Below are 17,991 nucleotides of genomic sequence, written 5' to 3'. Positions count from 1 at the left end.
TGGTTCTTGGAGCAATTTTTGAAAAATAATTCTTTGGTTTTGGAGAGAGGCTCGTTGGTTGGAGAAGTTAACGGTTTAATGTTTTGTGACGGATCTTTATTCACGTTAAACTGCGAGTAGCGGAGATAGCATCCCCATCGGTCCATGGGGAGGCCTTTGGGCTTTCTTCTCTTTTTGCCCGTGGCGACCATTGTGGCTTTGCGATAACAGGGAAAGGTAGAAATAGCGAGGAGGAACTCTGCTACTGCTTCCACGATTCAGAGAAACCGACGTGGAACTTTTTGGAATTAAAAATGAAAAGTTGTGGGTCATCCCTGAGTGTCGGGATTGTTCGTGGGTGTGCAACGATGCCGGAAGTCAATGTGAATAAGAATCTGTTTAAACTTCTTTTCTGCTTATCCACCAAAGACATCTTCATATGAAATGAAAGGAGCAAAACGTACCTTTTTAGACATATCTGTTCGAAATGTAGTGTATACACGTAGTCAAAGTGTTTATCAACCAATTAGCTGTTTTTGACGCAAATGCTAGCCATGAAGATACACGTTTCAAAGAGGTCGCAACAGCTAACTGGTTAAAATAAACTATTTTGAACTTTCGTACATAACTGTGTTCGTGATTTTCATATACAAGTATACACAAATGTCAAGGGACACGTATACTAGATTTCGGAATATTTTGCCTACTAATCCTCGATCCTTTCTGTGAGAATTTAAAGGCAATTGCGTATGAAGATATGTGCTTAGAGAAAAACGCATTGTAGTGTCATTATTAACATTTGTTCCAATTTCTTTCCTCATCTCATTGTTCTATTCAAGGTTTTGAATACTTTTCTATGAATTCTCACGTGCAAACGTTCTTCAAAATGCCGCATCCATTTGTTCAGTTTTCATTTCGAGATTCCCTGTTTCTGGATTTAGTATTCACTTAATTCGACCATATTCGTAGTTTCGCAATATTTTTAACGGTGTACAAAATTAAGAATCACAATCATTAATTTAACCTACGGTTGTTATTACAATTTCTCTGATGCCAATAATTGTACTGAAATGTACCTAGACTTTCAATCATGGCATTTCAGATACTTAAAAGAAGTATCTCCTCTTTCCTAGACGATCATTCCGCACGATACATCGAAAATTCATGATATTGATTTACTTCGTCTGACAATATGTCTAAATTCTATGTACATCTTTCCCTATATACCATCCTCTTTAACAGACCATTTCCGTATACTAGGGATTTTATTAACGCGAAGATCCACCTGATTCCGACGTTTACGAAGATCTCAGGGAGACAGTAGCACTCGGGCGCCAAAGGAAGGAGAGAAAATGATTTCCGGCGGTATTCCGTGACAGGAGAAATTTCGTGGGAGAGTTTCGCGGTGAGAGCGCGAGGAAGGCGTCTTTGGGGTTTTTCTCAGTAGTCCAGTAATTCCGGAGCACGTACACCTGGACTTTCGTAGCCGCGGCCCATATGATTTATTTTGATCGAAAAATCAACGAAAGGGTTTCTCCCGAGGCCGGATGAAAAGGTAGGGACAGGTCAGCTCTCTAGGACCTGTTTGGTCGTTCCCAATGGACAATGTCCTGCCGGCACAATGGGCCTAGCTAGATCCTCCCACGATACGCGGGTGGACTCGGAGGGGTCTCCATTGGGCTCGGGTCGTGAGAACCAGATTTCATATTTTTCATAACTCGCCGAGACGAGAGACGCGCTATTTTTCTTTAAAGGAGCAGTTGTCGCGATCGGCCGAGCGATGGTCAACCCGATTTCACCCTGTCTCGGGATTTCTCGGTCCCACAAGGAGACCCGTCTGGACCACCCGCTCCAGCATCCCATACGCACCCGACGATTCCCATGCTCGCGGTTAACCGAGGACCGGGTTCCTCCGAGGGACCCCATCATCCTCTCGAGAAAGCCGCCTCTCTGGACCGATCGGGATCACTCGAAACATCCGACTCGCACCTGTTGTTCCGAGTGCCAATGCGAATTCGATGGGCGCTTTCGCTCCACATTTCCTGAATCCTAAGCCAGGCCGATAAAGGTTTCGATCTTTTAACGAAAATCTGACATATAAAGAAATGTAGTTCTTATGTAAAAACGCATATATCGAGGAATATAAACCGTTCAATTTTATAATCCTTTACAATTTGGTCAACTCATAAAAATCTTACATGGAAAACATGAATACAGGTAAATTATATGTCACGTTACCCTACGCTAGTGTTGTCGTCTCGCTGAACAATTCTTGTGGACCTTGTCTCTTTTTTTATCTTCAGGAGCCCAACATTTAGATTAAGACGATGCGACGGTTTCAGAGAGGCCTCGTTTATGAAACTTCTTCGAACTGGGTGTATCGAATCATTTCAGACTTTACAACGCGAATATGAAGGCTATAGGGAAGGTCCTGCCGCCCATGAAATTTCATTTTATTTTAAATTTGTTTATTGTTATTCTCAAGATTTTTATAAAAATGAAACTTCATGGGCGTCAGGACCTTCCTTATAGCCTTCGCATTCACGTTGTAAAATTTGAAACGATTCGATACACCTAGTTTGGAGAAAAGTTACATGAACGACTGACCCCTCAGATTTCACATCCCCTTAATTCCTTGTAGAAATAAACGCTTCCGAGATTCAAGGATATCCATTACAAATATTATTGCGCCCAAATAATCGGATAAGGTAACGGCGCCATCGGAGAAAGAGAAGAGCCGAAGGACAAGGGCCAGAAAAGGAGGCCACCACGTTGCCCTGGTGCAGGTCTACTTTTTTCAACCCTTGAACTCTTTCCCTGCCCCTTGTGAAAGCTTCCGCACCTAAGCTGGTCCATCTGTAAAAAAAGTCCTGCCCCAGCAGGACTCTGTCTCTCTCCCTTTCCCAAAAAGGACCCTCTTTCTCTCTCTGATCCGACATCCTTTCGCGGCCGGTACGTTTCGGAGGTAGCCTCCGTTACCGTAGGGGTTGACCGGCAAAAAGTGCTCACCCCTGGAGAAAAGTCCGAGGGGGTTGAGTAAAAAGTGGGGGTTTTCAATAAAAATCGGTGCCTCGTCGTCTCCCCTCTGGGCCGGCCTCCCCCCGCAGGGCCCTCGTGGCCCTTCGAGGGTCCTTTCTATTCTTTTGATATCCTGTCGGGCCCTCGGGACTCTACGGATCTCCAGTCAGCATCCGAGCATGGACCAAACCAGATCCGAGGTCGCAGCGCCGCACCAACGTACTCGCGCGGCCTGTCGATTAATCCGCCGATTCGTCTGATATCTCCCCACATATGTCATTTGTTAACCAATATTGAGGGTGAACCATGTACCGAGTTCGCGAGTAATTTGTTCGTGCCGACTCGTTATCGGTGGACCATTTCCTGCGATTACGATGCAACGTAAGCCGGAAACGCCGAACGTGGCGACGGATGGCCCTTCGGAGAGGAAGCGGTTCAGAAAGAGGAAGACCGTTTTTAAAGGTTGGTTAATGGGATTTTAATTATGGGGAACTGGAAACCGAAGCAGAATTAATCGGATTTTTTGTAGTTGCCTTGATATCCGTTAATACGAAACTCAAATCACCTATGGTGCGGTAGGCGTCTAGACAATATTTGTGCCCATAATTATGAAAGTGGTCTAAGTCAAAATTAAAAAAAAAAAAAATGAGTTTGTCAGTTATTTCACGCCATATTATTTCAAACGAAATTAATTCAATGTAATTTCGAAACAAAAAATATATGACTTAGAACACTTTCATAATTATGGGCACATTTATTCGTTTAATAATTTTTCGTCCATCTTTTCTCAATCCTCTGTTGTTACGGTGCTGAAGATCGAGTTGTGCGGTATTTACACATCACGCGGTCATGAATATCACTTTATTAGTCTATGTGTCACAGAGTTGTATCATTTCATTGTTTCTAAAAAACGGTACACGTATTTCAAATATTTCGTGATATATGGAATTATCCAGGAAGAAATCAATTCCAATTGAATGGTATCGCCCCATCGAACTCGCATAGTTGTCTATGGGTCTCCTATCACCGTAGTACTTCCCCTTATCATCTCGTGGGTGCGTTCGAATCCAGGTCTTTATCTTGTGTGCCCGTCTTCCAAGGAAAGCCGTTTCGTGATTGGTGGAGATTTTTCTCGAGATTAGAATGCAACGGAAACGCGAAACTCTCGCCGTGTCCGCGGAACAAGTCCTCGGAGTTATGGTTTAAACATCAGGATTCGAGGATCCTTCCCATTGTTGTTGGTGCCGGAGATAGGATTGAGACGTGTCCACTTCTGGGCTCTTCATGCATCGAAATAAGTTGCATAAACTTTGGACGTGTCGCCCCGAAATGAAATAAATGCTGCGTCTTGTCCGACAACCTCCTTGTCTCTCGAGGTTTTAAGATGAACAATGCGATGCCCAATTTTAATGTCTAGCTAGATCTACACGACGCTACGCACCTATCGATAAATCCGTGCAAACCAATCTGTGCAGATTTAACTGCTGTGCAGATATTATGGGGAACTCGATTTAATTCAACACATTACACGTCGATGTTATTTATTGCGTGGCGAGCGCATCACCACCAACGGCGTTTGGATCTCTGTTCTTTTCCTTTCCTCCTTTCGTAAAATGTCTTCACATTTTTTTCCTGCCTTAATTTTGTCTCTCTTGTGAGACTACTTAAGACGTCGCCTCATGGCTTGGTCCTCGAGAAGGCCCAGGATTTATCCTGGCCTGGAAAATGTCCACATTTGGACATTTATAGCTGGTGCAACCCTCGAGCGTCCTCGGGAGAGTTTTTCCCAAATATCTGAAGCATACAGTAAACGACGCACGCATCGCTCTCAAGGCCTACGAATAAATATCGACTTTGTTACGACAATCTCCGGGTAATTATTCCTACACGGTACCTTGGACATCTCAACTGTTACGTGTGTCGCTGCCTTGAAGGTAACACGGGCGTAACAATGAACGAATTTAAAAAACCACTTGGGGTGAATCTGTGTTCCGAGTTAAACACATCATCATAAAAAATATTGCAATTTTATGATGTTTTATTTATATATTTCCTCAACATATGCTGTAAATTTAGAACGTAAATATGCGAATTTCTCCTAGTTTCATTATAAGACGATATTATACAATTATAAATCTGTTTAGGAATGCGTAATGAATTTGTTGAATTTGAATTTATAATTTTGTTACAACCGTAAATGCTGAAAGGGGGCAAACTCCATGAACATTTAGTACAGGGAATCGATGCAAATATTTGCACCGTGTAGACGTTGTAGAAATCGATTTGTCTGCACAGATTACAAGTCGCTATGATTTACTATTGCATGTGTAGCAACCTTTAGGGTGCACAACAAGTATACTTGTAATTAGTAAAAAAAAAGAAATGTCGCGTTTCAGAGGATGTTATTTAACGTTGTCCCATTGGGCGTGCGGGCAATCCCAAATCTGGTATTGTCCGTTCATGTTCACGACAACGTAATTGCGGTTGTACTGCCAATTACCCCACCAATCAACGTCGTGGTTCCTCTCGTCGTCGCGTGAGCTCTGCACAGGGCAGGGACTAACAGGCTCGTGATTGGTGGACACTTCACTGGGTAATGTGTACACATTGAATCGTATTTCAATGCAGTGAACACCGAACGTTGCTCCGCACTTTGCATGTCAATGAAAAAACAACGAGTGATGGACACTTCCTCTGTTTTTGTGATCCAACACCCAACAGAGTATACTTTACACTTTACAGCGACTTCTTTTATTCAATTCTACTTACACGTGATTGCTCATTAGTGTTTTTACACGTAATTGCGAGCAACGATTACGTCAATAAAAATTGTGATCCAACACCCAACAGAATATACTTTACACTTTACAACGACTTTTTTTATTCAATTCTACTTACACGTGATTGCTCATTAGTGTTTTTACACGTAATTGCGAGCAACGATTACGTTAATAAAAATTGTGACCCAACACCCAACAGGGTATACTTTACACTTCACAGCGACTCTTTTTATTCAATTCTACTTACACGTGATTGCCCATTAGTGTTTTTACACGTAATTGCGAGCAACGATTACGTTAATGAAAATTAGGGAGGATGAGAATGTCTCAGTTTTGCGTCCATTTTGGTGGAAAGGAAAGCATTGAAGAGGAGAAGCTGACCAAGAAATTGTTCTCGGGGTTATTTTATTTATATTGATGGTATTAATTATAAGTCATGTGGATTTTTAAATGTTATTGCATGAAGTAACTCTGCCTTAACTCTTAAGGTATCATTCAGTTGGACACGAGGAAGGACGAGAGAAAGGAAAAGGATAAAAGTTCCCTTTTAATAAATCTGCCCTCAGAGTTGATTTGGAGTCCTTGACGTCAATTCATTCTCTTCGGAATTGTTTCAATTAACACGTCCACCGCTGATTCGATTTCCCCTGGGATTTTAAGGGGATTACGTGTATTGCAATGAGCATTTCATGTCGATGGCTTACTCGAAACGTCACTTCCCATCAAATGTATCAACCCTCTGAAGCACCAAAGACCAAATGTTAACAAAAAACCGAAATCAATCCACTAATCGCAATTGTCCCCAAAAATAAACGCGCAATCAGGCAAACAATTTTACATTCCTCGCAATACCATTCCATTTAATCGCTTTCCAAAAACTCTTTATTACACAGTTCATAACGTCCATCAGCATTAATGATATTTCCATAAATTACCCACATACGTATATAAACTAAACAACTTTATCAAGCACGTGTTTCCATAAATTATCAATGTATTCTTGATATTAAGGTGAAGTGAAACCCCCTTCAAATCAGTCGACTTGAACACAACACTTTTTTTTAAGGGTATTAGACCAAACTGTCCGAAACTTCGACACATTACTCCTGATCATCTAAGAATTGTCCTGACACATTGAAAATTTGGATCTTTGGATAAAATTTTTTAACTTAGCCCAGACCAGAACCAAAATGGCGTCGAGCTCTCATATTTCGATCAATATACAATTATCGAAGGATCTGATGAGAAACTAAAGGGTCAGGACAATTTCGCAACAATTTAGAATACTCTGGTAGTCGCTAAACTCGCATTTGAACGGGATAAAGGCAAAAAAAGTGTTGTACGCGCTTCTATGCTAAAACGATGGGAATACGAGGTCCCGGAGTGAAAATTTAATTGATCTGGAAATCACAGATGGCGCAAGGAGTCCCTCTGCAGTCAATTAGGGCCCCAGAAATCATGAATCCAGAGGATTTCTGGAGTTTTACTTCGATTTCTTGATATTTATTGTACGAAAACGACAGGTGGATTATGCTATTTAGTACAATACCCAATATAATTCGACACAGCTGTCAATATAAAAACGAACGTCGGCAAAGTAGGCATTTAGAAAAATCTTCTTTATCGACGTCGATCAAGTTCCTCAACGTGTTTCACTTCACCTTTAGGACAACATCCTTCCGGAAAAGAAGCCATGATAATGCCTGCAATTTTTCGTAAATAAATTCCAGGGCGAATAAAATGGCTAGTAAAACAGTTCCCTTTGAGTCCGAAGCCTGGAGGAAGTGAAATCGGATAAACTGTGCTAATTCCACCAGTTAGGCTTTGATGTCCTGTCAAAGGAGCCGTTTTCCCTCGCAGGACTGCATCGCGTCCTCACGTAGAAGTCTCGAGCGTCCCGACGCCTCGCGCCGCGAGGCCGCCAGGAAATTGGCGCGACCCAATAATGGATAATGGAATTATTGGTTTCGGTCGAGGCCTCGCCCTGGGGATGATCGTAATTCGATTGTTTCGATGTGTCCTCTGGACGTTTTGACGGGACGTATGTCCTAACAAGAACATCGCCTCGGGTTATCCTCGCGTTATCCTTCGTAAGGGTGCCACGCCGTTCCCGCTCGGCCGTCAGGGAAATTCTCGGCAAAAAGAGGGACAAAGAAAAGGTCCTTCCGAAACTTGAAACACCTCCATATATATCTCTATTCAGTAGACGTACTGTCGAAACGATGTTTTTTCCCGTAACAATCACGCGGATGGAGGCAATAGGACTTCAATTTAAATCTTAACGTTTGAATTTTAACAAATTTTACAAAGAAAAATGTAATTCAAAATTTATCCTGTGGCTTTTGTCAAAGTGGTATAAGTCAATTTTTTGGCTGTTGAAATATTAACTTCACATTAATGAAATTTAAATGTATGTAATAGAAAGTGTGGGATATATTCTTTTTTCTTTAGGATTTGGCTTAGACCATTTTCATAATTACGGGGTGAGATAAGAATCGCGTTACGACTTCGGAGGAATAATTAACAATGGAAAGAGGCGAACTTTAAATTGCCATGGTTTTTATAAATGTAGAATATCCATGGATAAAATCATTATTTTTTTATTCAAAGAAATTGTAGTTTCTTTTTCTGAAAATTATTACCGTTTTTCGTTGTTATTTTCGGTAAATCATGTAATGGGCTTTTCTTTTTCTAGTCAAATGACTTCTATCTGAACCCGAGTCTAAAGATACACACAATTTTCATAATTACAGGTACAAGAGATATCATAGAATTACGTTACGATTTCGGAAGGATATGTAACAACGGAAAACGACAAACTTTAATTTAACACAATTTTCATAAACGGATAAATTCCTTATTTCTTTTCATTTACAGAAAATGTAAAAATTGTAGTTCCTTTTTGTGAAACGCGTTACCGATTTTCGTTGTTATTTTTGTTTTGTAAATCTTGTATTGTAAAAATTGTAGTTCCTTTTTGTGAAAATCGTTACCGATTTTCGTTGTTATTTTTGTTAGGTAAATCTTGTATTATAAAAATTGTAGTTCCTTTTTGTGAAAAGCGCTACCGCTTTTCGTTGTCATTTTTGTTAGGTAAATCTTGTATTGCAAAAATTGTAATTCCTTTTTGTGAAAATCGTTACCGATTTTCGTTGTTATTTTTGTTAGGTAAATCTTGTAATGGGCTTTCCTTCTCGGCAAATGACTCCTATCTGACACCGAGTCGAAAGATACACACGGAGTAGGAGGGAGGCACACGGACCATTATGCAGATTTTATTCGCAAGCTTAACTGATTCCGGGAATTGAGTCCTTTGCCTCTGTGGGAGATTGTTTCGGCGATTCTTCCGAAATTCCCGCAAAGGGGACAGGAATTAGTCTCGGTTGTAATATTAGAGAAGAGCGACGGGAAATCGATGGGACATCCTTGACGTCCACGCATCGTTCCTCGCACATTATTCCGCTGGAGAATTATTCGGGGACGCAAATAAACGAGCCACCCGGTACGTGATCGAAGGCATTACGGATGTATGGGCCAATTTGTAAGCAATCCAAGTTACATTCGCGCGACGATATTGTATTTTTATGTTATCTTTCCCGAAGTATACTTGTTTCACGTGCGCGCCCCACCTTTCTTGTTAGCGCAACGGCGTCGCGACATTTTGTCGAACGTCGGGCAATTCGACTCAAAAGTCAAGCATTTTTTGTTTGGAATTAATATTCTACCGTTGTGTATTACATACAGACTAGTATATTTAAAAAAATTCAATCGATTATAAATAATGAATGAAATCAATCGCACCAATGTCAGAGCACCGTAAGCACTTTTGAAAACGGCGCGGGACTTTTAATCATTTTTATTAAAATAGCAAAATAGCAAATAGCAAAATGTCGCAACGGCGCCGCGACATTTTGTCGAACGTCGGGCAATTCGACTCAAAAGTCAAGCATTTATTGTTTGAAATTAATATTCTACCGTTGTGTATTACATACGGTGAGACTAGTATATTTAAAAAAATTCAATCAATTATAAATACTGAATGAAATCAATCGCACCGATGTCAGGGCACTGTAAGTGCTTTTGAAAACGGCGCGGGACTTTTAATCATTTTTAATAAAATAGGTATTCATACGCGTGGCAAAAAGTTAACGAACGGTTTTGATGACGTATGTCATTATTAAAATTTCTTCTGGAATACTTTCCTTGTTAGTTGCTTCGCTTTCCGCTACACAGTATCTTGCACAGAGATGGTCTTGGCCTTCCTCGACGTGTGGCAAACGCGAGGGTCCATCCTTGAAAAAAAAGGTTTCATCTCAGAGTCTCGTCTCTCATCCCCAATAATTCTTTCGTATCACTTTAAACTCGCGATTTATCGCGCATAAAAAATTCCTGTCCCTTCGTATTATTTTCCGACGAACCACAGCATCGGAACCAAGAGATCGACAACCTGTGAGGTACAGCTGGAGTACTTTCCTTGTTAGTTGCTTCGCTTTCCGCTACACAGTATCTTGCACAGAGATGGTCTTGGCCTTTCTCGACGCGTGGCAAACAAACGCGAGGGTCCATCCTCGAAGAAAAAGGTTTCATCTCGGAGTCTCGTCTCTCATCCCCATTGACCCCTCAGACCTGTCGCCGGACCTCCTCCTTGGGATGGTCGTGCTACCCCGTGCTGTCCCCGTGCTACCCCGACACTACCCTGGGGTACGTGGACCGGAGTCTGGTCCAACATCTGCCCCCGAAAAAACAAAAGCCTATTGTCGCTAACGACCGGTCGCGGGTCTCTTGTTTCTAACCGAGCGCTTTTCAATCGTAGGCGAATAACGGACTCGAGGTCCATTCAACGACTCTCTTCTCGGCTTCTTCTCCGTCCCAAGTCCTTCTTGCTCTCTTTTCCGTCATCTTTCTCGTCCCTGCTTTTCGCCTCTCCTTCTGCCCACCTCGATGGAGTTGCGGCGAGGGAATGAATTTCTGCCTTTCGCGGATTCTATCGCGGTTTCCAAGGCCGAGGGTTCTTTTTTTTTTTCTCTTATTTATACAGTTTTCTTTCTCTTCATTTCGACGTCTTGCCGGAATTTCGGTTCTCAGGGGAAACATCGGCGGGACACTTCGTTTTTAAGGCGCTTCTTTGCCGGGGAGTTTATTTGGGTAAATGCTGCATTCGTGATGATGACTTGGGTCTCGCCATTTTTGTATGTTCTATCTTCGGCTCTTTTTTAAGGTGCATTTTAGAAGGGACGGACACTTCATCGAAAGTAGTTAGAACCGAATTTCAAATTATAATTCATGCACCTTCGTTTCAGGAAAAATATCCTACCCGCTGAAAAAAAAATCACAAGACTCGAAAGTAAAAATCACATAAATCAGGAAATAACATATATCTCTTAAGATAACGTAAAGAGACAATTATTCAATTTTGGTTTAACACGTTGATTGCCATGCGCATTTTATTTGACTGGTATGTCACCCGAATATGGGTGACGTGGCAGTCAACGTTTTAAAGACACTTGCAATCCCCAAGATATGGTTATAGTCTCCTTTTCACTATACTAACCAATGCGTACAATTATCGGATATGCCCAGCCTTGACTTTTAAGTACTGCATATTTTTTGTCGAGGGCACAGCTCGCATAGAAATATTAGTGATCCTTTTCTCTAATCTTACTCAAGTTTGCATTATCTCTTTTATCGATTTTCATTATTACCGCTTAACTTTATTCAGTAAAAAATCTTCTGGTAAGCAGGAAAAGTGAAATTAACTCTCGAACCGCCATGTCGGTCCCATGTGATCGACATGGCGTCAATAATTCTACGTAAAAGAACTATGTCGCTCAATTGAAAAGTGTAACAAAATTATCTTCGCGTTCGACGCGTTAAAATCCAATCTCCAGCTCAAGTCTCCAAAACTGCGTTCGGAAATAAATAGTAACAAAAAATGTGGGGTCCGATGCCATATCAGTCCTATTTCCTTCATTGATAACCGATTGCCTTTGATTTCATATGATAAACAGCAATGCGATTCGGTAACAGCTGACGTCCGACTTCAAAATTGTGAGAACGTGTCGGGAATGTTCAACGATTTCCAATGACTTCCAGCATTAAAATCCATTGTTTCCTGAGTGAATAACCCCTCGATTGCATCTATTCGTACTCGGCGTGCACACCACGCGCAAAGAACTTGCACCGGAATTCGGCCTGACACCTCGAGTGTCTCCACCTTGGGCCGAAGGCCGACATGGCGAGTGCGCAGTCGGCCCCTTTGAGGCACCCCCTCTACTCGGTTCTCATCCCTCTCTGGAAGGGGTTTAAAACTCGTGCGAGCCAAAGGAGTGGCCTGGACGTCGAGTTTGCGCCCTGGCCAGTGGTCAAGCCCTCGGGACCCGCCCCGAAAGAATCGAACCGCGTCCTCGGCGCACCGGAAGCACCTGTAAATAACGAAAGAGCGGGAGAGCTTCGGTCGAGGAAAGGGGGAAAACGGACGGGATGTGGGCACGGGGCGGAACGACACGAGAGTCGCGGAAATAAAAGCGGAAGAGGGCAGAGGGATGCGCGCCACCCCTGGCGAGTCCCGCGAGTAGGAGAGAGACCCGCCTATCGCGCTCCCCACCGGGGCGAGAGAGAGGAGGCGAACCTGTGCGGGCCGACACACAGGCAGCCACGAGGAGGACCTCGGGGTAGACGGACTTGTTTTCCCGAACTGGCAGGCCAGCCAACGGATGAATATGGCGCTCTCGAGTGCCGGGGAAAAAGATCGATATATGAACTCCTGCCAATCTCTATGTTAATGTCGGCGCGGTCGAGGGGATACGCCGAGGCGGCGATGCTTGCCAGGAATGCTCCTGGAGGACCCTAAAAGTGAATTGTGACGTCTGCGGGTGACCTCAGGACCTCTCTTGTGGCCGAATCGTCTTTACGGTGAATTATGCGTCCTGGCGACGGCCGAACCGACGCGTATTCGACGCCGACGCGGGGAGAACGAAACATTGGAAAGGACTTTTCGCGACTTTTATCAATATTTAACGGACCTAGGGCACCGAGTGCGATTAGCAGGGAACTTATTAACTTTGTTTCGTTAACCCTCCGTCGCCCCTCTGGGTCTTTTTGGGTGATATACAGAAACTTCTTTCTCGAGTTGCCCTTGTAAATGTTTGTGTTGTTATTAAATGTTAGGTATTGGAAAGGTTTTGGGGGGTAGATTTAAAGGCTTTTGCCCGGGGTAGCGAAGATTTTGGACGATAAATGAGGGTTTTAGTTTTCAGACGCGTGCATGGAAATAAAAATGACGTCAAACGTGGTATAATTTATATTAAGGCCCTTGTCCATGTGTTCGGACCGGTCTGTGCGTTTTCTCTGGTATTATTTTATTGCTTACCGTTGTAGGATGTGTACCTTTTGCTCTGGCCTTGACCCCCTTGCCAAACACAAAAGATACTTAGCGTCTACGTACATAATGAGCGCCTTTCACGGCGGGATGTGTATAGAACTAAAGATCCACCCTGGCCATCCGCGAATCGTCCAGTTGCTCCGGATGTAATCATAACATGGCAATTTCCCTAACTTCTAATGACGAGGTCCGGGCATTAATGCAAATTACCGTGCACGAACGGTCATTAAAAGCTCCCATTTAAAATTAAATCCCATGCTACCTTGGGGAATCTTCTCCCGTGAGTCAACTGGCGCTCGCTCCTTGTATTCGCCGAGTCGCATAAATTTAAGTCGGGAATTAATGTTGTTATACATACTCCGCAAGAGGTACTTCACCTCACAATGCTGAGAACGAAATTCTTCCTGCCATGCGTTTATGAGTGAGTAAATATACAAGGAAAGCGAACTAAGGCTGCATTGTTGCGCAGCTTTTTTTCCGAAATAATCCCAAGAGAAAAGGTTCTTCCGAGAGAAAAGACACTTTTCGGGGGTACTTTAGCCCCGTAACCATTCCACATAGTCGTACCCTATTTACAGAGGAGGGACAAATATGGTAGTCCCACGACTGTTGACGAAACCACGTAGAAAACTGTCCGACAATTAGCGGAATTTTCATTTTTCCTCCGGAATTAAAACATTCTAACGTCATTTTCAAACAAATCACTGAATGCGAATTATAATCTACTGCATTGAATGCAACCCTCGGTGCATCCACAAGACAGCAGATGTTTGACCCCCTATTTTACGGACGGTACCACACTTTGACGTAACCTGCTCTTCCCAAACAATGATACTCGCTATTACGTTAAATAATGAGCAATATACCCCGCCTATTACGTTAAATAATGAACATCATTGATTTTGGAATCAAGGTAATTCAAATTTTAGCACCTATACGTGTATCTCGATTTCATTCAGAGTGTCACTATTTTCGGTATTAACGTTCACTTGTATTCAAAAGTGTTCGAAATATAGACACCTTTTTAAGGTGATATAAAAGGATCATTCTATACATATAAATCTTTTCTCCAAACTGGGTGCACCGAATCATTTTAAACTTTAGCGCGTGATTATGGAGATCCTAAGAAAGAACGCGATGCATGCGAAATTTCATTTTCCAAACGAAATGTTGTATTTATCTCGAACAAGAATTAAAAAAACATTTTTTTTCGGAAAATGAAATTTCACTAGCATCGCGTTCTTCCTTAGGGCCCCCATACTCACGTGCTGAAGTTTCCAATTATTCGGTGCATCCTATTTGGAGAAAAGTTGTATAAATATTTTGACGTATATACGTTTGTTGTTCCCAGTTTTTGTGTTACATCCCGGGTCTGCCTGTGGACTCGTAGGTAAGGTTTATCAGGCAAATCCTGCCTTAGACCCTAAAAAATCTCTCCTGAGCGGGATTCGAACCCGAGAGACTTTGCGGCACAAGCGATGAGCGTACTGCTGGTCTATCGAAGGCCCGTGAAGTGAGGAACTTCTAATACATATATATTATATGACCGTCACACAGCGTATACAAGACTAGAGCAAAGACGCAATTTTCCGTCGATACATGTCCTAAATACTCGAATAATAAGTTTGGCTCCGTTTGTCTGTTGCAGCGGAAACTTCGCAAGGCTCTTCGCCTGACACCGTCCAATGCGGAGGCTGCAGAGCCTCCTACCCCCTAGCCGATATCGTGCGGTTTATCGAGCACAAGGTTAACCACTGTCGGAGCTCCCTTCAGGGCTGCCACAGCCCTCCGCCGGCAGCGGCTCCGGAGGACTCCGACCCCGAAGACGCCCTGGCCCTGAAAGCGGAGCAGGAGAAGGTGAGCTCGGTGCCGAGCATATCTGCCCCCATCAACAAGAGGGGTAGTCGCCTCGAGAGTCCACCTACCCCCCAGGGCTCCGGCCCGGACGGCGGCAGCCCCATAGAGCTCAGGGCCAACGCCAGCTCCACCCCCAAGAGGCGGACGGAGGGCCAGGAGGAGGACAAGGAGGACCTCCCCAAGAAGCAGAAGACCGAGTCCGTCAACGCCGACACCAACACCGTCAACTCCGGTAAGGACCACATTTGGTTTAGTTTCTGGATTTTAGATTTCGGTCCTTTTATAAGGGCCTGGGACTATTGGTTGTCCAACGCCTCCCTGACAGTCATCTATCTAGGATAACTTTGGTTTTGATTAACTATTTCGCTTAACTTTGGATATCTTACGGGATGTATCGGTGCATCGGTGTATAGAGTTGACAGCGAGGACCTCATAAGCACTTCTTTTCTGAATCTAGCAGAAATCTTGGCGATCTAAATTCTGGAATGTTGAGGGCTGCCGGAAGGAGAAGGGTTCCGTTTTCTTTCTCAGATTATTTTCCGTTCAGGATCCCTTGGCGCGATGTAGGGTTGTTTTGGGTTTTGTCAATCGGTGTTTGGCTGAGGAGGAAGTTCGGGGGGGCTTTTGTCTTAAGGTGATGTGAAAGTGGTGGCAAAGAGGTCTTACGAAACTTTTCTCCGAACTAGACGTACCGAATGGCTTGAAACCGTAGAATGTGAATATGGTGGCTGCAATGGAGGTTCTGCCATCCATGAAATTTTAATTTCTTTAAATTTGTTTATAGACATTTTTAAACCATTTCAATAGAACCTGAAATTGTATGGGTGTCAGGACCTTCCTTAGTCTTCGTGTTCACTTTGCAGAGTTAGACGCGATTCGAAACATCCAGACGGGTTCTCGCGTTTTGCGACTTTTTAACAACTGTCAGGACACGTTCTTCGTGAAAAGTGGGAAGTTTCTCGTTGACGAGTTATTTGTTGTTCAGTGGCAGATGGTTGAAGCAACGGCGATAAAAAGTTAACGCCACAAAAGGAGAACATATCATTTAATTTATTTTACAAAAAACGTCACGTGGTTTATCATCATCTCGAGGCCGTTAATCTGCAGGGGGACGCGTTTCCGTTTTGTTTTTATCTTTCGGGAGCTCGACAGCAGAGAGACGGACCACATGAAATCATCGCAACCGAGTCCACCCGGTGATCGAAAGTGGTGCATCGATCGTGAATAAAAAAGGGAGTTTAAAGTACTGTTACCTCGCTGCCATGTGATGTCCGACATGGGCCAACGATCGCGAACAATGGCGTTCGGGGGATTCGATTTTTGAATTTAAAGCGCTCCGCTTTCGGGGGTGCGGCCTGAAACTCACCCTTTGTCGCAGCCACATTGTCAGATTTCGAAAGGGGTTAACGCGCGGGTGTCGCCAGAATGCCCGTTAACGCGTGTGAAAAGTGTAACGCTTTCCCCCCTTTTTCTGGAGCGTTTTCTGCCCCGCCTTTTCTGCCTCTCTTGGGAAAAGGAGCGCAACGCTCGATGAATACCCTCGTAATAAGGAATGAGTTGGGAGTAGGGTCGATTCGGAGTTCATAAATTCGCAATCGCTCGAAAACGTGCCAGTTGTGCACGTACGAGGATTGAAAATGGTCAAGAAGGTTACTTTTCACCCGAAGAAACGTTTAACTGTCGAAGAAACTTTTAACTCACTTCCTTGTTCCAATCAAAAATGTCTTTCGATTATTCTTAGACGTTGAAGTCTCGATAGAGAGCCTCGAATTCCCGTACTTTACGTTCTTTTTCTAAATATTATACGCTACTGAAAAGTCCCCCTTTCTGATCCTAACATCGGATCTAATATGTGGCATAAAACTTGCAAAATTCCTCCTGCACAATTCCGCAACAAAAAACCTTTCACGTTATCGCATTTACCACTTCACCGGACACCACTAAACCAGCCCCCACCTCATCAACGGTTGCACCAGGTGTATCTCTACCATCCCCCAAATATCGCATCATTTCACGGGTACCGGATCCAACCAAATGACACCAACTAGTTTCTGAAAGACAGAAAAAACTAGGATAAATAAATCATTTCTCGACCCCCACTATAAAGATTGGCGTACATTCTACCGAAGAAGAAGAATCGCGGTTCCAGCGTCCTTAATCGAGATTTCAGGATGGCTTAATCGGTTCTTGAATCACCGAATATTCCTATAACAAAACTTGGAAAATTCAACAAAAAATCTATCATACTTTTGCATTTACCATTTCACCAGACACCACTGCCCCAGCCCCCACCTCATCAACAGTAGCACTAGGTGTATCTTTACCATCCCCCAAACATCGCATCATTTCATAGCTACCAGATCCAACCAAATGACACCAACTAGTTTCTGAAAGGCAGAAAAAACTAGGATAAATAAATCATTTCTCGACCCCCACTAGAAAGACGCGTACATTCTACCGAAGAAGAAGAATCGCGGTTCCAGCGTCCTTAATCGAGATTTCAGGATGCCGCAGGATATTCCTATAACAAAACTTGGAAAATTCAACAAAAAATCTATCATACTTTTGCATTTACCATTTCACTAAACACCACTGCCCCAGCCCCCACCTCATCAACAGTAGCACCAGGTGTATCTTTACCATCCCCCAACCATCGCATCATTTTACAGCTACCAGATCCAACCAAATGAAACCAACTAGTTTCTGAGAGACAGAAAACACTACGATAAATAAATCATTTCTCGACCCTCACCAGAAAGACAGGTTTCCATTCTACCGAAGAAAAGGAACCGCGATTCCAGCGTCCTTAATCGAGATTTCAGGATGGCTTAATCGGTTCTTAAATCACCGGATATTCCTATAACAAAACTTGGAAAATTCAACAAAAAATCTATCATACTTTTGACTTTACCATTTCACCAGACACCACTGCCCTAGCCCCCACCTCATCAATGGTAGCACCAGGTGTATCTTTAC

General features: G+C 43.1%; 1 protein-coding gene across 1 annotated transcript in view; it reads left to right on the top strand.

Moving 5' to 3' along the window:
* LOC105697090 (B-cell lymphoma/leukemia 11A) overlaps nt 1–17,991 on the top strand; it is a 55,264-nt gene that overhangs the window by 21,944 nt on the left and 15,329 nt on the right. Inside the window, exon 2 of the mRNA XM_012420102.1 lies at nt 14,807–15,247. Within this exon, the coding sequence (XP_012275525.1) occupies nt 14,807–15,247 (441 nt within the window). The remainder of the gene's footprint in view (nt 1–14,806; nt 15,248–17,991) is intronic.

The sequence above is a fragment of the Orussus abietinus genome, unplaced genomic scaffold (assembly GCF_000612105.2).
Source record: "Orussus abietinus isolate OABI.00-Male unplaced genomic scaffold, Oabi_2.0 scaffold57, whole genome shotgun sequence".
Taxonomy (NCBI): domain Eukaryota; kingdom Metazoa; phylum Arthropoda; class Insecta; order Hymenoptera; family Orussidae; genus Orussus; species Orussus abietinus.
The sequence above is the reverse complement of the archived record's forward strand: the minus strand, read 5'-3'. Positions and strand labels throughout refer to the sequence as shown.